Genomic DNA, 23,977 nt, shown 5'->3' on the forward strand with positions numbered 1-23,977 from the left:
TATGGGGAAGTCAAGCCTCAATTGCTGAGAGCATCAGATTCCTCTGGTCCTGTCTAATCAGTCCTGCCTCGTAACCAGGGGAGATGCTGGCGCTTGACCAGATGTCTGTTTTGAGATAAATGAGGCCAGGGCGGCGCAGAAGAGGTCTGTCAGCTGGTGGCTAACTGGAACCGCCTGGGTAGTGAGTGGTCTTTTTCCAGGTTACCTTCCCTTCTAATTGAGCAGAATGATACGGGAACTGTTCCCAAGGGGCCAAGGTCTCAGGACTGCGTCTCTTAGATCCGTGCCACCGCCCTGCGAAGGGAACAACTAAAACACACAAAACATAGTGGCCATGAGGCCTCTTGAATCTTCCCATTATTGTGGCCCCCACAGGAGAGTAAATCAGCTGGAATCTAGGTGAACCTTAAGGGGTCTCCACCCCTCCCCCGCCCCCGCCAAAACGGATGTGTTTCCTAGTAGGAATGCCTCGGCACAGCCCTTATAGTGCCGTTTGGGAGCGTTTACTGAGAACAAAAAATTGGTGGCACCTTGGGGTGTGGACAGGGCTTCCTGACCCACTAGGACTGGCTGTCTTTGGGGGTCGGGGGTGGCTTCTAGAACGGGCAAGTCTCCGCGCTAAGGCCGGCTCTCAGCGGGGCGTGTTCTTGCGCGGAATCCCGGGGGCGCGCGGGGGGGGCTCCCACAACCGGGCAGCGAACGGGGCCGCGCACCCAGTTCCAAACGTCCGCCAGCCGCCGGGGCAGGGCACTCCAGGGCTCGAGCTCGGAGACCGAAGATCGGACGGTGGCGGGCTGACGGCGCAGGCTCGGCGGTGCCCGGACCCCGGTTTCCCGGGAGCGAAGAGCGGGAAGCCCGAGGGCCAGGCGCTTCCTCTCCGTCCTCCAGGCGGGCTCCAGACTGCGACTGCTGCCCGGCGCGGCGGGACCCAGGGGCGGGGGTGCCCCGGGGCCTCGCAGGGGCCCGGAAAGGCCCCAGAAGCGCGACAAGCCGTGAGGGGGGCAGGGCCGCCGGAGAAGGCGCACGATGCCGCCCGCAATGGCGGCCCCCTCGGTCTCCCTCTGGGAGCTGGCCGACCTCGCCATCGGCACCCCGGAGGTGGGCGCCGTCAACTTCACGGCCCTGCACACGCTCATCGTGGCCATGCTCAAGAATCTCAACCTGCAGGATACTCGGATCGACTTCCCGTCCCCGATGCTCGAGCAGAGTCGCTTGTTCGAGTCCCCGCGGGTCTCAAGCAGTAGGGCGCAGCCGCAGGCGCTGGAGAGCCAGGTGAAGGACCTGGGCGGGCAGGTCCAGGACCTCAGCCTGCAGCTCAAGACCATGGGGAGCCAGGTGCAGGCCATCGTGGCGCACGTGCAGCACTTCCCCTCCCAGGCCGGAGGGCTGGACGCCCGGGACTGGCTGGAAGTGAAGGATCTGCCCTTGCTTATGCAGGGGAAGGCGCAAGTAGGGTCGACGAAAGTCCGGAAGGACGGCGAGCCGGTCCCCCAGGTGGGCGCGCAGGCTGTCCGCCCCTCCCCCCGCCCCGGCCGCTCTGCAGCGCCCCCTGGAGCTGAGCCCCGGAGGCGCACCTGGGGGAGGAGGCCGGAGCCGGGAGGCGTGGCGGGGCCCAGGCCTGCTTGCGGCCTGGGCCCACGCGGCGCGGCCCGTGCTCTACGTTTCAGAGCGTGGAGCTGCTCCAGGACATCATGGAAGACGTGAAAATACTGAAGGAAGCCCAGCAAAAGGCGAAGGAGCAACCCGAGTTGCACCCGGAGGTGAGGGCGGCCGGGACCCCACCTTGGGGAGCTGAGTGGCCCCTTCCCGGGCAGCCTCCTTCGTCCCCTCTGTTTACACGGGGACTCACCCACCACTTGTCAGACACCCAGGCATCCTGAACCGACCCAGAGAGGGGCTGACAACTTCTCAATATTCTTTGAGTGAATTTCCTTTAAACTAGAGTAAAGAAAGAAGGTGGTGGGTGTTGAGAGACAAAGCTTGGTCCAAGAAGAGGGGGACTGGAACGGAGAGGGTTATGGGTCACCACCACCATCCCCCTACCTGCAGCCCCCCAGGCAGCCCCACTCTCACTTGGGCCTTTGCTCCCTGGGAGAGAGAAGCACAAATCCCTCAGCGTAAGCATTTTCCAGTGAACAGCAGAGACCAGAAGTATGCCAGTTCCAGGAGATACTAGGCAGTGCTCCTGTTTCAGGCCCATATGAGACCGGAGTAGGGGATTAGAGCTGGGGAAAAAGGAGGAGCAATTAGGAGGAAGCCCAGGGAGAGGCTGAGAAGAGAGACTTGAGAGAGAAGAAAAGCTCAAAGGAGGAGGTGGCCGAGACCCTGGAGGAGACTCACCCATGGATGCCACGTGCCCACCTCATCCCAGGCCTCCAGCCCCCAGCAGGACTCATTTTTGCTCTGGGAAGCTTTTCTTTTTAAAGTGTGGTGTTTTTAGGTTTGGGGCTGTCTTCGGTTAGACTAAAGGCTTGTTTTACCTTTAGATTCGTAGATTCTGGAGGTTTGCAGAAGTTATAAGGAGCCACTTAAATGGTAGCAATTTGCTTTGGTTCTTCTGAGGTGCTTTTCTCTTTAAGCAACACAGTCGTTCAGATGCCCTTGAAGTACCCAGTCATCTTTGTCCTTGAGAGGCCACGTTAGCCTCCTCGAGCAGTGCTGGAATGTCTCACTAGTGGGTTGTGTGAAATGCATCCCAGGACCAAAGAAAGGTTCCCATTCCTGCATTGTTTTTGCTTGTGGCACGCTGTCCCCGGGTACCACCTACCACACTCACTTCCCTTCTTCTTGTTGGCTGGGAAGAGAACGGGGAGCCTGGCTTACTAGCCTTCTCTTTACCCTCGGCTTCTCTCAGACCCACATACCTCCTTTCCTCTTCTGCCTTGTGAGAGAGAGAGAGAGAGTGTGTGTGTGTGTGTGTGTGCACGCGCGCGCGTGTAGGGGCCACAGGAGGGGCTGCTTTGATCCTCAATCTCTGAACTCTTCTTCCAGAACCTCCTCCAACGGATTGACGAACTGGAGAAGCTAATTAGAGAAAGGGACGAATTCCTGGTAATCTCAGCCAGTTCTGTGGGAAGGGGCCCTCAGGGGCCCCAGGGGGTAGGATGGTTGCCCGCAGCCCGGCCCCCTCTCTCGGGGCTCATCCAGACTCTCACCCCAGGTGTCTGCATCCTTCCAGGGTGGGGTGCTGTATGCCCTCTGCCTCTTGGGGTGCCCCCCCTGGAATGAGGGAACATTCTTTCCCTCCTTGCTCAGTTGTCCATCCAGGGCCCACATGGGACAGGAAACCAGCCGCTCAGGACTCACTGGTTACTTGGACAGTGGCTTTTCCTCGGGGCTTTGGACCCACCCAATCCTGTTAGTTCTGTTCTGTTCCTAAAGTTTCCTGGGATTAAACTTGGGGGGTGTGTGTGTGTGTGTTGTATTGTATGTTGTGTGTGTTTGGCGTGTGTGTGTGCATGCATACGTGTTGTCTTTCACTGTCAGGAAACAATGAGCTGGAAGCTCAGTGTGATGCCTGGTGCAGAAGAAGCCACCATGGTCACCTGGGAAGAGCTGGAGCAGGCGATTACTGACGGCTGGAAGGCCTCACAAATGGTGAACAGAGACGGGGGTGGGGTGGGGGGGGCTTGGGCAGCGGTCTTGGGTGGGGCCCCCGAAACTTTCCCTTTTTACTGCTGTGCAGTATTCCAGTATGTGGATGTTTATAATTTATTTCACAAGTTTTCTATTATGGATATTTTTTATGTTTTTCCCCAGTCTTATAACAAACCATGCTCTAATGTGACACTCACACAAGTGAAGGTACTCATAGGGTAGATTCCTAGAAACAGAACGCACATTTGTGATTTGGCTAGCTTTTGCCAAATTACCTTTCGTGGGCGTGGTTCCAGTTTGGACCCCCACCAGCAATGTAGGAGAGAACTTGTTTCTCAGTATCCCGCCAACGCTGTCTGTTGGTACCCACTTTTTTTAGCTTGGCCGATCGGTTAGATAGAAAACAGTACCAGAGCATAGTTTTGTTTTGTTTTTTTTGTTTTTTTTTTGTTTTTTATTTTTGGCTGTGTTGGGTCTTTGTTTCTGTGCGAGGGCTTTCTCTAGTTGCGGCAAGCGGGGGCCACTCTTCATCGCGGTGCATGGGCCTCTCACTATCGCGGCCTCTCTTGTTGCAGAGCACAGGCTCCAGACACGCAGGCTCAGTAGTTGTGGCTCACGGGCCTAGTTGCTCTGCGGCATGTGGGATCCTCCCAGACCAGGGCTCGAACCCGTATCCCCTGCATTGGCAGGCAGATTCTCAACCACTGCGCCACCAGGGAAGCCCAGAGCATAGTTTTGATTTGCTTTCATAGCTTTTCAAAGTTCCTTTAGAGTCTGTCCTGAAATGCATGAGTCCCTTCACTATTAGTGGACAAAGGTGACCAACCCTGGAAATAAAACCTCTTCAGGAAGCCTTTTGCTGATGGTGACTTGTACCCACGGGTGCGGGCATCTGTGCCAAGGCAGTGCACAGGATAACCAGGTTAAGCTTTCTTTGTCTGAATAAAGTGGGTATTTTCAAACGGCCCTCAATGACAAGGATCAGCTGCCCTTTGGCCTTGACATTCCTCTTCCCCTGGCTTTGTGTATCTGGGTCACTCAAAAAGGGTCACATGGATGTACAGACTCACGGGCAAGAGAGTGAAGAACACTTTGGCACCACCAAGTGGCCATCTGGGGTTCGCCAAATATTATCTGGGTCTCCAAAAGACACCCTTCTGGTCTCCCAGACTGCTTTCTGAGTTTGGGGCCCTTCTTCAGAGGAAAGCAGCATCAGAGAGAGTTGGAAGAAGAGCCTGCAAACAAAGAGAGTGGCCTAGAAAAAGGTGGCCTCTGCTTTCACTGTTATATTGTTTTAAGCCAAAGCTTTTTTACACTTACCCACATGTCACTGTCCTATGTTTTGAGTGAGCAACACATTTCCTCGGGGTGCCACCAGAAGACACCTGCAAGACCTAAAAATAAGCCCCAACAGAAGCAACTCTAGACATTTTTACTTCTCCAGAGGTAAGAAAGTGCCAGGGGTCTGACAGTTGCTCATAATCATGAACGACCCCAGAAGCGGATGAGAATTAGTATAAATATTAATTTTTGAGAAGCAAGAGAGCAAGTAATGACAAGTGCAGGCCTGCATAGACCATAATGAAGGCAGTGGAAGGAGAGTTTCACTATCTCAAGTTGGGAAAATACAACACACTTGAGCCCAATTTTTTTTGGCGTTGTTGGTGGTAACTCTAAGGCAATTGTGAGGTGCACCATCTGCCTGCATCATGAGTAGAGAGCCAGGGTGGAAGGGAGGATGTGAGTCCGGGGTTGGGGAGTGTGATGAGTATGGAAAAGTAAATTCCATGTTTGGAGAACCAGACATGAGGAAGGAGGCTGCAGCTATCCATGTAGCAGCTACAGTTAAAGGAGCTCAGAACTAACATGGACGATGCCCATCCCAGGACTTGAGTGTGAAAGGACACTGACCACTTGTTTCCAAGGGCGTGTTCTGATGGCCGAGAGGGCAGTTCTTTGCAGTTTTCTTCATTACCCAGAGGTGATGATGATGACGTTGCTTCTACTTCTCCTCTTCCTCCTCCTCCTCCTGGTACTACTTCTTCTAATGGTCAGCAAGAATGAAAGACTTACCGTAATCAGGAAAACCCAGTCCTAGCATTGTAGTCAAAACTTGCTTAAGGGAGGAAAAAGCTTCCTCAATTCCCTGTGATCAAGGTAATGAGTCTGAGGTGCCAGCTAGATCCATGGCAATGGTCTTTTAACAATCGGAAGATCTTCCAGTGGCCATTTTACTAGGTCCGTGGACCTTGAGGATAGATGCTGTCTTGCAGAAACAGCGTGTTCAAAGTAAAGGACATTTCCTCTTCAAAGCTTTGTGGCCTGACAGGTTAAACAAAGTAGAAAGCAAAAATTAAAACTTATCTGCAGGCCTCCACCGAGGGAAAGGCGGGTGACTGCCTGTTAGGTTGTGGTCATCCTTTGGATATCTTCTGCTTTGGGACCCAAGGAATAGTGGAGCAATTTAGAAAGGGGCTTCACAAGATTGAACATGACTTCAACTAACTGCGGCCCCATCTTCCTCTTCAAAGTGAAAACGCACTGGGTCAGCACCCCTCCTGGCACCAGGACACACACGCCGGCACTCGCTACTGTGCTCTCCGTGGCCATGGCTACCCAGTCCATGGACGGGGCCTCATGTGCCTCCGGGTGCGAAAAGAAAAGTCCCCTTTAGGCAACTACGGGCCTCCTGGATCATGTTTTTAAATCCATTCTGCTGATCTCTGCCTTCTGATTGGAGTGTTTAATTACTGATAGAGTTCACAACTTCCATTTTGCTATTTGTTTTCTATATGTCTTATGTCTTTTCTGTTTCTCTGTTATTGTCTTCTTTTGTGTTAAATAAATGTATTCTAGTGTACCATTTTAATTCCCTGTATCTTTTACTGTATATTTTTTGAGGTTTGTTTTGGTTTTTTTTTTGGCTGCGTTGGGTCTTCGTTGCTGCACGAGAGCTTTCTCTAGTTGCGGCGAGCAGGGGCTACTCTTTGTTGCGGTGCACAGGCTTCTCATTGCGGTGGCTTCTCTTGTTGCGGAGCACGGGCTCTAGGTGCGTGGGCTTCAGTAGTTGTGGCGTGCGGGCTCAGTAGTTGTGGCTCACGGGCTCTAGAGCGCAGGCTCAGTAGTTGTGGCACACGGGCTTAGTTGCTCCGCAGCATGTGGGATCTTCCCGGACCAGGGCTCGAACCTGTGAACCCGTGTCCCCTGCATTGGCAGGCGGATTCTTAACCACTGCGCCACTCAGGGAAGTCCCTTGAGTTATTTTCTTAGTGGGTCCATAGCCATGTTCAGTGTAGGGCTGATTATCCTCCACTTCCGACGCAGCACCTTTCTGAGTCCTTTGCCCCCTGAATTACAGGTTTCTCCAAACTGGCCTGTAGAAACAGGCACTGTTCCCAGCCCCACAAGAGTCTGGGTGCTGTTTCCTCTAGCTTTGAAGATGGTTCTTTTCCCAATCTGGGTAGTTTCCTCACATGTATGTGCTGGTCCTTTCTCTGCTGAATACCCGAGGGGGAACCCTCTGGGGATCTGCTTTGTTGTCTTTACATGCTTGTGCTTTCTTCCCAATCCTATGTTCTTTGAGCTCTCGCTGCCTCAGTCTCCCTGAATGCTTATCTCTGTCTCTCACACAGGGAGTCTGCTGGGCCCCACTTCAGTCCCCCATCCCTGCATTGCAGCCTGGGAACCATCCAGCCAGTAAGCCGAGGCAACAGTAGGGCTCCCATATTTTGCTTCCTGATCTTTCAGGGATTGCTAGCCTTCATCAGCTGATACCCAGTGTCTAGAAAACCACTGTTTCATAGTTGTTGCTTTTTGGTTTTTTGTTTTTGGTTGTTATAGACCGGAACGTAAATCTAGTCCCTATTACTCCATTTGGGCTGGAAATGGGAATAATCCATCATCCTTTTTTTTTAACAGCTTCTTAATTTTCTACAGTACGGTTGTGCCATAAATATACTCCTATTGATAATCTATTTTCATAAATAATGCCACAGACTCTGTCTTTGTACATATATCTTGGTGCATTCTTTTGTGAGAGTCCATACAGAAAATTCCCATCTATGGAATTTCTGGATTTGTGCTTTGCATTTTAAATACATGGTATACTTTCCCTGCAGTGTACACTCTACCACCAGCAATGGGTCAGTGATGGGGTAGACTTTATATTGTAAACTCAATAAATTATTCATGTCCTTTATTTGTAGACTCAGCGAGAGTCAGAGTTGACCACTTGCATTTTGCAGGTTTTCCCCTGCCTTTTATTGGGGAAATTACATATTATGATGCCATTTACAAATGTGCAGATTCTCAGAAATCTGGAGAACTATCCTTCAAGAATGTCAAAGTTGGTCTTTGTGTCCAGTTTAGTTTTGTGAGGGTATTTTTTTCCAAGGTCTCTAAATCATCTTAGATACCCCAGACTTCCTTCCCTCCAACTCTTACAATGAGTACTTTTTGCTTAGAGTCACTGATTTCTTTCTTCCTCTTCCACCAGGTCTCAGAGTCATCAACAGGGCTTCCTAGGCGCAAAGGGCAGGGTTCCATAACATCAAATGATAAAATTCCAAGTGGAGCCTCCACCAAGCATCCAAGTATTGACGAGGCTATAGAGTCTGCCAGTGGTTTTAGCACAGATAAGACCTTCTCGGGAACCAGTGGCATAGGATACTCCTCTGAAGGGGTTACTGGCAGGGAACGAAGCAAAGGTGCGTCTGCTACTGGGTTTCCTGGTAGAGAACAGCACTCAAGGGCCCGTGAAGAAGCTGGCCTAACCAAACCCCGTCCCCAGTTGAGAGCAGAGTCAGATCGTCGCCGGGCTAGAGAGCGGCACGGCTTAGCACATCTACGCAGAGATGAACGAGATACACACCTTGGCCCAGTTTATCAGGATGTATCCTCCGCCACCTTGCCTAGAGATCGGCATGGTCATGTGTCCCCAGATCAGCATGGGGGAGTGCACATTAGCCAGGGTCAAATCTATGCACGGCCAGATCAACATGGATTAGGACCACTTGGCATGGATCAGCCTGCATTGCTACAACCTAGCACTTATGTACGTGGTGTGGTACCCCTCACTGTGGGTCAGCTTGGAGTGATGCCACCTGGAATGGATGAGCAGGAATTGGTACTAGCTGGCATGGCTCAGAGTGATGCAGTGCCACCATTGGTATCTGGCAGAGATCAGCAAGGATTGGAACTACCTAGTACAGACCAGCCTGGTATGGTTCCACTTAGCGCATATCCGCATGGTGTGATACTTCCTGGCATAGACCAACATGGTATAAAACAGGCTGGCATGCACGAGAGTGGTATGGGACCACTTGGCACTGATCAGCATGGATTGGTACCTCTTGGTGTAGATCAGCACGGATTTGTAATATTTCACACGGATCAGCAGGGCTTGCTGTCACCTGGTTTGATGCAAGTTGCTGCAGATCAGCAAGGTTTTGTACAGCCCGGTTTGGGAATATCTGGCTTCATACAACCTGGCACAGAGCAGCATGATATGATCCAGCCCAGTGCAGGTCAGCCTGCTTTGGTCCAACCCAGTATAGGTCAGCCTGGTTTGGTGCAGCCTGGTACAGGTCAGCCTGGTTTGGTGCAGCCTGGTGCAGGTCAGCCTGGTTTGGTGCAGCCTGGTGCTGGTCAGCCTGGTTTAGTGCAGCCTGATGCTGCAGGTCAGCCTGGTTTGGTGCAACCTGGTGCTGCAGGTCAGCCTGGTTTGGTGCAGCCTGGTTTGGTGCAGCCTGGTTTGGTGCAGCCTGGCGCTGCAGGTCAGCCTGGTTTGGTGCAGCCTGGTGCTGGTCAGCCTGCCTCGGTCCAACCCGGTGCAGGTCACCCTGGTTTGGTCCAGCCTGGAATGTATCAGCGAGGTTTTGTGCAACCTGGGATGTATCAGCGAGGTTTCGTGCAGCCCAGTGCAGGTCAGCCTGGCTTGGTGCAGCCTGGTGCAGGTCCACATGGCTTTTTTCAACCTGGTGTATCTATGCCTGGCTTGGTTCCACCTGGTACATATCCACTTGGTCTGGTACAGCCTGGTGCCTATCCACGTGGTTTCATGCAGCCTCGTGCCGATCAGCGTGGTTTGGTTCAACCTGTAATAGATCAGCATTGGTTGAGGCAGTCTGGTACAGATCGAGGCTTGATACCACCAGGCACAGAGCTTCATGGCTTTCCAACATACCATGCAGATCCTCGAAGTTTTATATCACCACGCCCATACCAGCATGGTGTGGCACCTCCTGGCAGAGATCAATATGGTCGGGTGTCACCACTCGTAGCCAGTCAAGGTTTGGCATCACCAGGTATAGACCGAGAAGGTTTGGTACCACGAGAGACTTATCAACAAGGTTTGATGCGTCCTGGCCCAGACCAGCATGGCCCAAAACCATTACGCACGAGTGTGAGATCTGCACGCCAGGATCAACAGCATTTGGAAACACCTGAACCAGAGCAGCATGACCGGGCACATTCTGTCCCAGACTCCCATGGCCCAGGGTACCAAGATGTAGATCAGTATGTCGAGGTAGGTTTGGATCCAAATGAAATACGTGACTCAATCCGACCTGGAGTTTCTGTTCAGACTTCACCAAGCCAAGACGCCCCCTTTCTCAGGAGCACACACTCCCTTGACTATTTATACCGAGGCTCATCAGAAAGGAGTGATGTTCAGGGTGAGAAACGTGATTCACTGGATAAATTGGCTCCTAGCTTCCCCATGGCAGTGGAAACATTTCGTCTGATGGGAGAGCTTATCGGCCTCTATGTGGAGCTTAAGGAGAACATAAAGGATCTGGATGATGAACAAGCTGGCCAAACAGACTTGGAGAAGATCCAGTACCTGCTGGCACTGATGGGTGGGTGCTGCGTGCCCAGAGGAGAGGCTGCTGTCCTCCTCCTCGCTTGGTTTCATCCTTCTCTCTCCCTGGGCCTCTGCCTGAGGCCCCGAAAACAGCATTTCCATTCTTAGCCATTCTGGGTTTTCCCATAGCCTTCAGGGTCCAAGAGATGGGATTAAACTGGTAGGAGTGAAGGAGCCTCAGGAGAGGAGTGAGGCAGGTTCTTATGCCTTTGCCAGACTCTCTGGAAAGCAGCTGGGAAGATGTTGGGATGGAGGGAAAATGATTTCATGGGGTTGGGCGGGGAGAGAGAATGTTGAAAAATTTAACCTTTGCACATTCACAATTCTAGCCCCAGAGAATAATTAAGATTTTAGAGTTGGGTGGAAACTGTGGGTAAGTGGTCCCATAGCCCTTTAGGATATTAAGCATTAGGTGGACTCTTTAGAGCTAAGGACGCTTATCCCCTAAAAGGACACTCCTTTCTTCCCATCCCCTCTCTCCAGCCCCCAGGAAAAGCAGATAAATGATATGTGTTGTTCTTGATGGTGAGGGCTGGGATTGGGAGCCCATGGGGAATCTGATGCTTCTGACTCTAAGGCCTCGATTCTCCATAGTCAAGAAGTCCATACCCACTGACCTGCAGGAACAGCTGAAGACCTTAAAGGCCTTGACCAAAGAAGTTCAGCAGGAAAAAGCAAAAGTAAGTAAGGGAGGGTCCGCCTACTTGGCCTTCAAGTGCCAATAATCCCTTTCATTTGCATTTGGATAGATTACACAGTCCTTTCACTTTCATTATTATCTCACTGGATCTGTACAGTCCCCTCAGATGGGAAACACACCTCAGGTATCCACGTGTTTATTTCCTGGATCTAAAACCTGACATTCAAAGCTATTAAGATTCAGTTGGGCCAACAAGGAGGCCTGAGCTCCTTTCATTACATGTGGCCATTTCCAATAAAAGCCACTGTCACTGGAGCAGCCTTGGAGCCAAGTTCGTGGGACTGTCTGTGACCAGCGGTCATGGCGAGGGGCTGCTAGGTCTTCAGTCATTCTTTTAATGCTAGCTACCTACATCCATGAGATGGATGGATGGGTGGATGTTAGGAAGGGACCTTGGGCTTTGCCAGAGGGTTGGATAGGATTAGGGAATGGGGGGGACTCCCTGGTGGTCCAGTGGTTAGGCGCTTTCACTGCCAGAGGTCTGGGTTGAATCCCTGGTCCGGGAACTAAGATTCCCACTAGCTGCGTGGTGGGAATTTTTTTTTTAAAGGATTAGGGTATGGGGGAGGGGCTTGCTGGGGCTGCAGAGGTACGTTCAGAAAGCAGAGATCTCAAGCCTGCCTGACCCTCCTCTTCCATTGGATTTGTAGCTGGAGAAGATGAACAGGATCCTGGAGGGGGAGGGGGAGCAAGAAACAGGAAAGGAGGTGAAAGCTGGCCAGCTGAGCCTGCAGCTGGGTATCCTCAGGTAAAATCCCCTGCCAAATGCAGCTTCTGTCCTGGAATCACATGTTCTCAGCCAAGGAGGTGATAGAAGCCTTTGGTTCACTCATCCCTGAACTGACCACTCTCTTTGACCCGCATTGTGTCTGCTCTTCAGGTTGTCTGTATCTAGTTCAAGTTGCTAGTGGAAGTTTCCCAGGTTCTTAAAACAGCTCAGCACCAGGGCTTAGAAGAACCAAAAAAAAAAAAAAAAAAAAAGCCTCTTAGATTCTGTCCCCAGTTGGAGGCTTCGGAGCATTTGCTAGAGCCCCTCAGAGCTGTCTCTGTGCAGTGCCAGGCCTCACCCCCTAGAAGCCTCTCGTGCCAGCACACTGGGCACCCACCTCCACGACAGGCGGGGCTTGGACCCCTTAGAGCTGGAGGGGGACGTGAAAGAGCCCCATCTGCCTCCTCCATCCCTGACGGCCGGGGCTCAGCACTGGTGGGCCCAGGCCCCTGGGCCGGTGGTGGGGCCGGACCATCTCTCGTGCATGCAGAGTCACTGTGGCTGACATCGAGAAGGAGCTGGCGGAGCTGAGGGAGAGTCAAGAACGGGGCAAGGTCAGCATGGAACATTCGGTCTCCGAAGCCTCCCTTTACCTGCAGGATCAGGTGAGGATTCCACACTCTCCAGCCACAGGGACTAGGGCCCTTCGGAGAGTTGGCTGTGGACATTGGGGATACTAGACTCTTACCTGATATATAATTTGCAGATATTTTCTCCTGTTCTGTGGGTTGTCTTTTCACTCTCTTGGAAGTGTCTGCCTTTACATCTTTTTTTGTTTAATTGGAGTATAGTTGATTTACGATGTTGTGTTAGTTCCAGGTGTACATGCCTTTACATCTTGAGTGTTAACGATCCTCGGTCACCCCAGAATGTTTCCAGTGAGGAGCGTCTGGGCTAGGAACAGCCCTCTGAGTGCTCGCAGAAGGATCACATGGGCAAAGCCACTGGGCCCAGGGGTCCCACGTCAGAAGCCCCTTTGTGCTAGAGGCCCCATTCTGGGCCAACTCCAAGTTTGTCAGGACAGTGGTATGCACCATTTCATGACCCAGACCTGATTGTCAGGACAGCAGTAGGACAGCAGTAGATAGTGCGTTTAAGAGTCATCTGTCATCCCAAAGCTCACACCTGAGCTTAGCAACCTCCGGGGCTCCCTGGGGCCACACCTGGGAGGGCATCCACTCCCTGCTGGGCAGGCTCGGCCTCTTGACTCTTCAGAAGCGTGTCGGCTCTTCTGGTGGCAAGAGTCTCGCTGAGCTCGGGCAAAAGGGAGCCTGGCTGAAAATACATACGTGTAGAGGAAATTAGGAAAAGCAGAATTTCCAGACCAAGTGGGCAGTCTGGCCTGGGCCACCACCTGTCTGTCTTTCTGTGTGTCTATCTTTGCCTCTGTGTCCCCTTCCTTATCCATCTCTCTGAAATACCTGCACATCTCTCTTCCCTTCTGCTCTCAGCCAGCTTTTTTATCTCTCACACACAGTCCAAAAGGGCTGCCCCAGGCCTTGCAGTGTTACGCGCTTCCAAGAAAGGGGGCCTTAGGTTGGTGCAGTCCCTCTCTCTAAGCCAGGACAATACGTCACAGGTCTTTGGCCAGTCGGGTGTCTAGCTGGGACCAATCATTTGTGGGGACAAACTGGGACCATGGGATCCAGAAGAGAGCAGGAGGGCCAGCGGAAGGAGTTTGTTCCCAGCCAGGCCATGAGAGACCCCTGTAGTGGTAGCACTTATCACATTCTCTCTCTTTTTTTTTTTTATTGAAGTGTAGTTGATTTACACTCTTGTATCAGTTTCAAATGCACACCATAGTGATTCACTGTTTTTATAGATTATATTCCACTTAAAGTTATTATAAAATAATGACTCTATTTCCCTGTGCTGTACAATATATCCTTGTGGCTTTTTTGTTTTACACATAGTAGTTTGTACCTCTTAATCTCCTACCCCATCTTGTCCCTCCCCCTTCCCTCCCCCCACTGGTAACCACTAGTTTGTTCTCTAGATCTGTGAGTCTGTTTCTGTTTTGTTATATTTGCTAGTTTGTTTTATCTTTTAGATTCTACATATAAGTGACAACACACAGTATTTGTCTTTCTCTGTCTGGCTTATTTGACTAAGGATAATACTCTCTAGGTCCATCCATGTGGTTGCAAATGGCAAAATTTCATTCTTTTTTATGGCTGAGTAGTATTCCGTTTTATATGTAAACCACATCTTCTTTATCCGTTCATTTGTTGATGGAAACTTAGGTCGCTTCCATATCTTAGCTATTGTAAACAATGCTTCCATGAACATTGGGGTGCATGCATCTTTTCGAATTAGTGTTTTCATTTTCTTCGGATAATATATACCCAGGAGTGCAATTGCTGGATCATACGGTAGTTCTACTTTTAGTTTTTTGAGGAACCTCCATACTGTTCTCCATAGTGGCTGCACCAATTTACAGTCCCACCAACAGTGTAGGAGGGTTCCCTTTTCTCCACACCCTCTCCAGCATTTGTTATTTGTAGACTTTTTGATGATGGCCATTCTGACTGGTGTGAGGTGATATCTCATTCTGGTTTTGATTTGCCTCTCTAATAATTAGCAATGTTGAGTATCTTTTCATGTGCCTGTTGGTCATCTGTATGTCTTCTTTGGAAAAATGTCTGTTCAGGTCTTCTACCCATTTTTTAATCAGGTTGTTTGTTTTTTTGGTACTGAGTTTATGAGCTGTTTATATATTTTGGATATTAACCCCTTATGGGTCATATCATTTGCAGATATTTTCTCCGATTCCATAGGTTGTGTTTTCTTTTTGTCGATGGTTTCCTTTGCCGTGCAAAAGCTTTTATTTATTTATTTAAAAGAATCAATTTTATTTATTTATTTATTTTTGGTTGCGCTGGGTCTTCGTTGCTACGCGCGGGCTTTCTCTAGTTGTGTCGAGCAGGGCTACTCTTTGTTGCAGTGTGCCGGCTTCTCATTGCAGTGGCTTCTCTTTGTTGTGGAACACGGGCTCTAGGCACACAGGCTTCAGTAGTTGTGGCATGCGGGCTCAGTAGTTGTGGTGCACAGGCTTAGCTGCTCCGGGCATGTGGGATCTTCTCGGACCAGGGATCAAACCCATGTCCCCTGCATTGGCAGGCGGATTCTTAACCACTGCGCCACCAGGGAAGTCCCCAGAAACTTGTAAGTTTAATTAGGTCTCATTTATTTATTTTTGCTTTTGGAGACAGATCCAAAAAATATTGCTACGATTTATGTCAAGGAGTGTTCTGCCTATGTTTTCCTCTAGGAGTTTTATGGTTTCCAGTCTTACATTGAGGTCTTTAATCCATTTTGAGTTTATTTTTGTATATGGTGTGAGAAAGTCACATTCTCTTATTGTTATTTACATTCTAGATGGGGACAGAGCATGTGTGAGCCCACCCCTCGTGTCCCCAGGGCCTGGAGCAGGGCCTGTGTGTCGTCAGGGTGTTTGTGGACTAATGGACATCAGCCCTGTAGGATTTAGCTAGAGGAGATGTGTTCTCACACTGCACCAATGGGCTGGCTGGAGAAAGGTCCAGAAGCCTCCTTCCTGCAAGGGCTTTATCAGCATCTGTGCTACCCTCCCTGGGAACTCTGGTCACTATTTAATGGGTGGAGGTCGAGCGCCTCCCATGTGCTGCACACCCTGGGAGGCACCGAGGCTGTGGGACGGCCCGGGTCACAGCAGGCCAGGGCAGAAAGCACTCGCTGGTGGCGACCGCGTGGATGCGGCGTAGCTGGGCCTCGCTCACTGCCCTGCACCCGCCTTCTCGCCCGTGCCCAGTTAGACAAGCTCAGGACGATCATCGAGAACATGCTGGCCTCGTCCTCCACGCTGCTGTCCATGAGCATGAGCGCGGCCCCGCACAAGCTCCTGACCACCCTGGCACCCGGCCAGATCGACCCTGCGGCCACCTGCCCAGCCTGCAGCCTGGACCTGAGTCACCAGGTCAGCACGCTGGTGCAGCGCTACGAGCAGCTCCAGGACATGGTCAGCAACCTGGCTGCCTCCCGGCCCTCCAAGAAGGCCAAGCTGCAGAGCCAGGTGATGCCGCCTGCTTTCCTCCGGTGCGGCTGCTCATGGCCCGCCTGCAGGGAGCCCCTCGGGGAGTCCCCGGGGGAGGGACGTTTGGGCCACTTTTCCATGATGGAGCCCTTTAGTGACCGCACGGAAGTCCCTGGTCTTTCCATAGGATCGCAGCGAGGGCAGCCGTAGAGCTAGCTCTGGGGACGGGGGACCACGGGGAAGAGCTGGCTCCATGGGTGGGGACAGCACGGCTGGCTGAGGGGTGGAGCAGTGCCATTCACATGCCTCGGGACGCTGGCATAGCTTTAGGATTCATCGCCCCTCCTTCATGCCGGTCTTCTGGACTCCTTCCCACTTCCCCTCCAAAGGGCAGGCCTGCTGGTGGGGCAGGGAGTAGCACAAGTCCCTGAGGCCTGCCTCTTAGACTCCGGAATTCAGATTCAGCTCAGGGTGGGTGGCGAGGCTGTAGCCCACACCCCAGCTCTCAGGGGAGCAGCTCACCCCTCCTGGGCCTCGAGACCACCTCTGCTGACCACCCACCCCGGCGGACCAGGTCCCTCAAGGCCAGTCCATGGGGAGGTGGGGAATTGTGGCGGCAACTGAGGAGATCCAGAATGGGGTCTGAAGTCGGCCTGTCTGCCGGGTGATGTTTTAAGGGCTGACTTACCAGGGGCGGCAGTACCCCTGGGGGTGCCCCAGGGAGGCTGCCTTTGTCCTTCTGCTGCAGGATGAAGAGCTGCTGGGCCGCGTCCAGAGTGCCATCCTGCAGGTACAGGGCGACTGTGAGAAACTCAGCATCACCACCGGCAGCCTCATCGAGGACCATCGGCGGAAGCAGAAGGACATCGAAGTGAGGGCGGGCGGGGTGGCAGGGGCGGGGCCGAGGCGCGACCCCAGTTCCTCCTTGTTCCTTATTCTCTGCTCCCTCGGCCTCCCAGGTGTTGTACCAGGGTCTGGAGAAGCTGGAGAAGGAAAAGGCCAACAGGGAACACCTGGAGATGGAGATCAACGTGGTAAGGCTAGGCCGAGGGGCCACCCTGCGTCCCAGGGAGGTCCCACCGCTCGTTCTTCAGAAGGCTGAGAGAGGAGGGGAGTCCGACGGGGGATGTGGGCTCAGTGCTGGCGCTTTCACTGCAGGGAGTGGGGCCCCCCCGCCATGGCTCTCTCCCATCTGGGGGGCCTCTTCCTCTCTCCGGGCAGAAAGCCGACAAGAGTGCCCTGGCGGCCAAAGTGAGCCGTGTCCAGTTTGACGCCACCACGGAACAGCTGAACCGCATGATGCGGGAGCTGGTGGCCAAGATGAGCGGGCAGGAGCAGGACTGGCAAGAGATGCTGGACAAGCTCCTGGCGGAGATGGACGGCAAGGTGAGGGGTGGGAGGCTCCAGGGCCCCCTGGCCTGGGACAGCGCCCTCTCCTCCAGGCGCCGCGGACCCCCCCTGCTTCCTCAGAGCTCACCTGGGCCCCGCCCCCACCCACAGCTGGACCGCCTGGAGCTCGACCCAGTGAAGCAGTCACTGGAGGATCGCTGGAAATCCTTGCGACTGCAGCTCAAAGAGCGTTCTCCACTCTACCAGGCGGACGAGGCAGCCGCCATGCGGAGGTGAGGCCTGGAAGGGGTGAGGGCAGGCGGGCTGGCGGTGTGCTCGGAGGGAATGGCTGATCTTGCCTGGGACCATCCCGCAGTAGGAGGGACAGAGTTTTAGAGCTTGAAAAGCTCTTCTAGCTCAGGCCAGTTCACATTACAGCTGAGAGAGGGAGGGGAGGGAGGTGTAAGGCTCTCTGGGCACAGATGGGAGGGGGTCCGCAGCCCCCAGAGCTGAGAGCACTCCTGGGGGGCCTGGCCCATGGCAGCCTGAGTCCCAGGATTTCCATTCCTGGCCGCCAGAGGGCTCCCGAGGCTTACACAGAGAGCACTCCTGGGGCCCTTGGGAACCCTGCCAGCTTTGGGTTAGGGTAGGTGGGTGCTGGGTGTGTGCCCAGAAGCGGACATGTCTAGGAGCTGGTGAGTTTGGTGAGTTCCCGGGGAGCTGGGCCCGGAACTGCCTCTGGTGGCCTGAGGCCTGTCACCCTGGGCACTGAGCGTCCAGCCTGCCTGGCCCACAGAGCGCCAAGCCCGCTGGGTTCTCCGTGTCTCGCGTTCGGGACCGTCTGGGCAGGGCGCTCACCCTGTGTGTGTTCCACTCCGCACAGGCAGCTCCTGGCACATTTCCACTGCCTCTCATGTGACCGTCCCCTGGAGACGCCTGTGACTGGAGAGTGAGTGACCCCAGCTGGTGGCCACGCTGGGGGCGGCACGGCAGGGCTGCGTCTCCTGTACTCCCTGCCTGTCTCCAACTCCTGTCGGCTCCTCCTCTCTCACCATTCACTCCGTGCACCTCGGCTGCTCCTACCCCTGTCCTTCAGCCCCCCACCCCTGCCCGGGCGGGAAGGCTCCTCGGGCGGCTGGAGTGTGGGGAGTGGGCGGGGGGCTTGGACGATGGGGTTTCTCACACTCCGACCTTCCCTTCTCTCTGTCCCTGCCCAGAGTCATCCCCCTGACTCCTGTGGGCCCAGGCCTGCCCGGGCACCGGTCCACCCGCCCCTACACGGTCTTTGAACTGGAGCAGGTCCGGCAGCAGAGCCGCAAGTATGGGCAGCGGAGGGAGTCCTGTGCAGGGCTTTGCAGGGGGGTCTGGAGGGCGAGAGTGGAGGCTCCTCCTCACGCCTGGGATGGGGAGTAGGGGCGGTGCTGCTAGGGTGCTGTCTGACGAGCTCCCAGCTCCTCCCAGGGTGAGAGCGTAGGAGGAGGAGAGCGCCGACCTAGTAACCGCCTGCTTTTGGGTCCCTGCTGGGCATCCTCGGACACATTGCCTCTGAGACCCCCCCCCCCCTGCTCATACCGGGCATGTGAGGAAGGGAGGGGGTGGCTCCACAAGTGGGTGGGATGAGTGGGTGGGGGCGTGTTTCACGCTCTCTGGGGCTCCTGCCGTCCTCCCCGCAGCCTTTCCACCTCCTCCTTGAGGGGAGGATGCCGGGGGCGTGGCTCACCCCTCCGCTGGGCCCGCCCCCCGCAGCCTGAAGCTGGGCAGCGCTGCCTTCCCGCGGGGCAACCTGGGGCAGACGGAGCGGAGCGTGGGGCGCCTGCGCAGCATGCACTCCAAGATGCTGATGGACATTGAGAAGGTGCAGATCCACTTCGGGGGCTCGGTCAAGGCCAGCAGCCAGATGATCCGCGAGCTGCTGCACGCCCAGTGCCTCAGCTGCCCCTGCTACAGACGGTGGGCGGCCGGGCCGGGCCCCCGGGGCAGGCGATGAGCTTCGGCCCACTCACAGCCCACCCACCACCGAGAGCCTGGCACAGAGCGGGGGAGTGTGCGTGCGTGTGTGTGGAAGAGAGAGAATGTGTGTGTGAACACGTGTGAGTGTGAGAGCATTGTTCATGTGTATTGTACGAGTGAGAGTGTGTGTGTGTAAGATGTGTATGCATGAGGGGTGGGGCCTGTGTGTGGGAGAATGTGTGTGAACGTGTGTATAAAGGTGTATGAAAACGTGTGATTGTGTGTGAACGTGTACGTGTATGAATGTGTGGGAGTATGTGTGAATGTGTGTGTGTGAAAGCATGTGTGTGTGAATGTGAACGTGTGTGTGTGAATATGTGTGTGAACATGTGTGAACGTTTGAGAATGAATGTATGTGTGTGAACACGTACGCGTGAGAATGTGCGTGTGCCTGTGTGTGTGTGTGGCCTTCAGGGTGGCCGGGCTACCTTGCTCACTCACCCACTGCCCTGTCCTGGCTCGAGTGCTGCCCCCACCAACCCTAGGCGTGTCCCAGGCCACACCTGCTCCCCGTGACTCCGCTGTCTTCACCGCAGGCTGCCAGATGCGGCCGATCACACCTACCCGAGGGCGCCCCGGCGCTGCGGGGGCAGCCACACCCTCACCTACCCCTACCGCCGCAACCGCCTGCAGCACCTGGCACAGGGCCTGTACCCCACCGAGGAGATCCAGATCGCCAGGAAGGTGGGGGGCACTGCTGTGACGCCAGACTCTCAGGTCCCTCTGGAAAAGCCACCAGAAGTCCCCTCCTGGGCCCTCGGCCTCAGGGCGGTTTCTTAGTCAGACCCAGTCCAAGCGTCAGGTTCTTATCCTTTCCTGGGAAGAGGAATGCCAACCCGGCCACCCGCCCACCTGGCACTACCGCCTCCACCACGGGCCCCCCTTCCCCCTGTCACTTGGCCCTGGCGCCGCCCAGAGCCCCCTCAAGGGCTCTGAGCACCGTTTGGTGCCGGCCTCAGGAGAGGACCGCCCTCTGGGAGGCAGGATGGGAGGGCAGCTCTAAGTGGCACTCGCCCACCTCCACAGCATGACGAGGTGGATATCCTGGGCCTGGACGGACATATTTACAAGGGACGGATGGATACAAGGCTGCCGGACATCCTGAACAAAGACAGTGAGTGTCCAGGTGGCCCAGAGGCCCCTCAGCCTCCTTGCTTGGGTCCCCCAGGGTCCGTCCAGCTCCTTAAGGCACTTCTTGTGGCCACTGGGCCCTGACTGCCTTCCTCCTCCACCTCCCTGACTCCAAACGTTCAGGTCTCCAAAAGCCTCCGGGTCAGTGTTTGCAGAAGGGGGACAGCTGTCCAGTCTCAGCCAACTAGCTGGGGTGTCGTGGCCCCATCTTTTCTTGCCAGCCTTTATCCTCAGGCTGCAACCCGAGTCTTCCTGGCTAAGCCTCTGTTCCCAGCATCACCGAGGCCAAGTCCTACCCCTTCTTCATAACTCAAAATACCCTCTCCTGAGCCCCCCACCACTTTGTGAATCACCCGTGTCCTGGAATGTCCCCTTCCAGTTAGCCATCCTGAGGTGTGCCGTTTGTCACTTCCCACCGGGTCTCACCGCCATGTATGCACCTTTCTAGTTGCCTCCCCTCCCGAACTATAAACCTGGAGTCAGAACTCACCCAGCACCTGCATGGGGCTGATGTCTGTGGGTGGATATCCGAGTGAGTGGGTGGATGGATGGATGGATGGACAGACAGATGGCCGGGCGGACATATTGGTGAATGAAGTGCTTACAAGGGGCATATCCACGAATGAAGATGGAGAAGGACGCCAGCTGAGGCTGGCTGTGACCAGCAGCCCTGCAGCGCTCTCCCCATCCCCATGGGTCCCCACAGGGCTCCCACCCGGTGTCTCAGAACTGCCCCTCCCCTCCACTGTCTCCATCAGATTTGGGGATAAAGCACAAGGCCAAGCAGTCCCAGCCCCATGTGCACCGGCAGCGGTCGCTCAGCGACAGCACTCAGCTGCCCTCACGGCCCCAGAGCGCTCAGATGCTGGCTGGCAACAACTCAGGTAGCTCCTCTCTGGATGGAGGGTCCTTCTGGGTGGCCTCGGCACTGCCCCCCGCCTCTCCTCCTTGCCCCGCCAGGCCCCTTTCCTGCCCATGACTGGTATATACCTTTATTTCCCTGGAGAGAGGAAGGGCCTGGGAGCTGAGGGACGGGATGCAAGGGAGGAGAGAGAAAACCCTTCATTGCTGAGTGCTTGATAATGCGCCAGGTCTGTGGTCAGATACTGTTACTGCCCCCATTTCACAGAAGAGGAAATAGGGGCAGAGTTGCAGCCCAAGCTCTGGCTCCAGGCCCGAGTCCTTCCCCTGCTCACATGTGCCGACTCTCCTGGAGCTAAGCCCCCTGGCCTGGAAGGTCCCCCAGAGTCCCTGCTCTCCCCAGAGGGGCTAAATCCTGCCTGAAAGCCAGAGGGCTAAGGGTTCCCCTGGGGTTTGGCTACACATGGGGCCAGAGAGGGACAGTGGCCTGGAGCTAGGAGGCTGGATCACTTCCAGGTGACTCTGAGCACCTCTCCCCCTTCTCTTAACCAGTTTCCTCATCTGTCAATAAAAGGTACTGGATTAGGGCTGCTTAGCTAGGCTCCCCCTTGAGAGTCTAAGGTGCTGACTTTCTTCCCATAAAAAGTTACGCACCCACAATGCTTTATGGCTACTTCCGGAGGTTCAAGGACCACCCCCACCCCCTGCCCAGGTTAAGAGCCCCAGCTAGGTGCTTCCCGCCTTCCAGTTCCAGCATTCAGTGAGTGCCTGGAGGAAGCAGAAACAGAATAAGCGGCAGTGGTGGTCATGTTGCCTCGCCTCTGTTGAGGGTTCCTCACCGGCCAGGCACTGCTGAGGAGCTTTCCACTTACAAACCAGTCTTCACCCTCATGCATTAAGAGGCAGGGACCACTGTTGGTCCCACCTACAGCTGAGAAAGCCGAGGCACAGAGAGGTTAAAGTACTTGCACAAGGTCACACAGCTAGGAAGCAGCAGAGCTGGAGTTCAAAGCCAAGCCATCTGGCCCCAGAGCCAGCGCTGGTGACAAAGGGTAAGAGCCTGGGATGGAGGACTCAGCAGTGGACAGAGAGCACAGGTCTGTGGCTCTTGGTTCCGAGTTGACTTCTTGGGGGTACTTAGCTTTTTTCTCCCCAGCACTCCATCGTCTACTCCAAGGGCACTTAAAACGTGTGGAAGCAGCAGCAAGAGGGAGGGTAGTGTTAGGGAAAATTCCTGCACCTATTTGTGTCAATATTGCCTAAACAGTCCCTGTATTAAGAGGGAACAGTTACCAAAGAGGCAGGCTCTCGGCCCCTGATGAGGGCTTATTTTTAACTCAGATTGTAATGGAGTGTGACTTAGGGGCTCGTATGAGGGCTTGCCACCCCCACCCCCCCCCCAGCCTGATGCCCCAGCTCGGCCTGGCTACTGGGGCTGCTCCCGACTTCCCTGGGCTTTGTGCAAGCTGGGGTGGGCCGGTGGTGGGCGTGGGAGCGAGACAGAGCCAGGTCGGCTCCCTCCTGTCTCGCAGGTCCTTCTCTTCAACGGAAAGACAGACCCGTCTCCACCGAGGGGCGCCTCTCCCAGCCCAATACAGCTCACCTGCCCAGTGAGATGGCAGACCTGCCAGCGGGGCTGGAGATGCACATGGACGTGCCTCCTGGGGAGGGGCTCGAGGAGCCCACCCGGGGGCCGCGGTCCACCACTTCTCACTGAGCAGAGCTATAAATAAATGTTGAGGAGAAAGCTTGGGGCCATGCAGCTTCTCTGGTCCTGGCTCAGGAAGGTGGAGTGAGAGGGAGGGGCCGCTGCAGGTCGGGTGGCACACCTCTTGCAGCCCGACCATTAGGCCATGGCCCCCAAACAGGTTGAGCTGTTCTCTGAGGGTGCCAGGGCTTCGAGAGGGCTGCGTGTTGCACCCAGGGCCAGGAAGAGGCAGCACAGGCCAGACCCCAGGCTCCGGGGACCGGCGGGCCTGCAAGCGGTCTGCCCTCTCCTGACCCCGGCTGGACCCAGTGCTGTGGCCTTCTCTGGCACCGGCACTGCCTTCCATCTGGGGAGGCTGGCCAGGGCACTCTGGTGAGGTTGGGATGCTTCATGTCTGTGCTCGAGCTGTACCTTGTGTATCTTGGAGCAAAGGTAAGGGTGGCAGCCCTCCTGCTGCTGGCAGGGAGGCTCCTGGCACATCCTGGGGGGGAGCGGTGCCACCAGCACCTGGGAAGGTTCCTGTTTGCTGTCCTCTGTGGCTTACCCTTGAGTGGCTGCTGCAGACGCAGGAGGGGCGCAGACCCAGGGGCCGCCAGGGCTAGGTCGTGTCCCTGTTCCCCTCCCCTCCCCAGGAAGATAGAGCAGAAGTGTGCCTGGCATTTGCCAAGGGGTCTTGAGGCCTGGCCCTTGTCCTGCTCCAGTGTCACCCCAAACAGGCAAGAGGGCTCACTGCTGTCCCCCAAGTCAACTGTAAGGGACAAGCCCGTCCCCAATCAAAGCCCCAGGGACAAGGGAGACCTGCCCCGCACCCGGACGGAGGCCTCTGCAGTCATGGAAGCAGTTTTCTGCCTTCAGATCTGTTCTCAGCAGCTCCCTCCAAGGTGGGGTTCCCTCCCCCCCCAAGTCCCCTCTGACATGGGAAAGGGATGTCTGGGGTAAGAGGGCTGCTTCAGGGTGTGAGGTGAGGGATGACAGAGTCACACAGGAAAGTGTAGCAG

General features: G+C 54.9%; 1 protein-coding gene across 1 annotated transcript; it reads left to right on the forward strand.

Annotated features, from left to right (window-relative positions):
• The first annotated feature begins 1,026 nt into the window (after nucleotides 1–1,026).
• Nucleotides 1,027–23,853, forward strand: QRICH2 (glutamine rich 2). Its single transcript, XM_061175263.1, has 20 exons — nucleotides 1,027–1,494; nucleotides 1,668–1,760; nucleotides 2,992–3,051; nucleotides 3,487–3,597; nucleotides 8,093–10,454; nucleotides 11,054–11,139; nucleotides 11,810–11,907; nucleotides 12,419–12,533; nucleotides 15,719–15,979; nucleotides 16,689–16,811; nucleotides 16,900–16,974; nucleotides 17,162–17,326; nucleotides 17,441–17,562; nucleotides 18,153–18,218; nucleotides 18,487–18,588; nucleotides 19,016–19,219; nucleotides 19,816–19,963; nucleotides 20,306–20,393; nucleotides 21,169–21,294; nucleotides 22,804–23,853. The coding sequence occupies exons 1-20, from the start codon at nucleotides 1,027–1,029 to the stop codon at nucleotides 22,986–22,988; spliced, it is 5,058 nt and encodes a 1,685-aa protein (XP_061031246.1). The 3' UTR covers nucleotides 22,989–23,853.
• The last annotated feature ends 124 nt before the right edge of the window (nucleotides 23,854–23,977 follow it).

This window comes from Eubalaena glacialis, chromosome 19, assembly GCF_028564815.1.
Source record: "Eubalaena glacialis isolate mEubGla1 chromosome 19, mEubGla1.1.hap2.+ XY, whole genome shotgun sequence".
NCBI lineage: Eukaryota > Metazoa > Chordata > Mammalia > Artiodactyla > Balaenidae > Eubalaena > Eubalaena glacialis.

Excerpts from the sequence above, each read along its gene's own strand:
- QRICH2 (XM_061175263.1), top strand. The coding sequence starts at position 1,027 with ATGCCGCCCGCAATGGCGGCCCCCTCGGTCTCCCTCTGGGAGCTGGCC. Across the intron at positions 1,495-1,667 it reads ACGGCGAGCCGGTCCCCCAG|AGCGTGGAGCTGCTCCAGGA; the intron begins GTGGGCGCGCAG and ends TCTACGTTTCAG. Across the intron at positions 12,534-15,718 it reads CCCTTTACCTGCAGGATCAG|TTAGACAAGCTCAGGACGAT; the intron begins GTGAGGATTCCA and ends GCCCGTGCCCAG.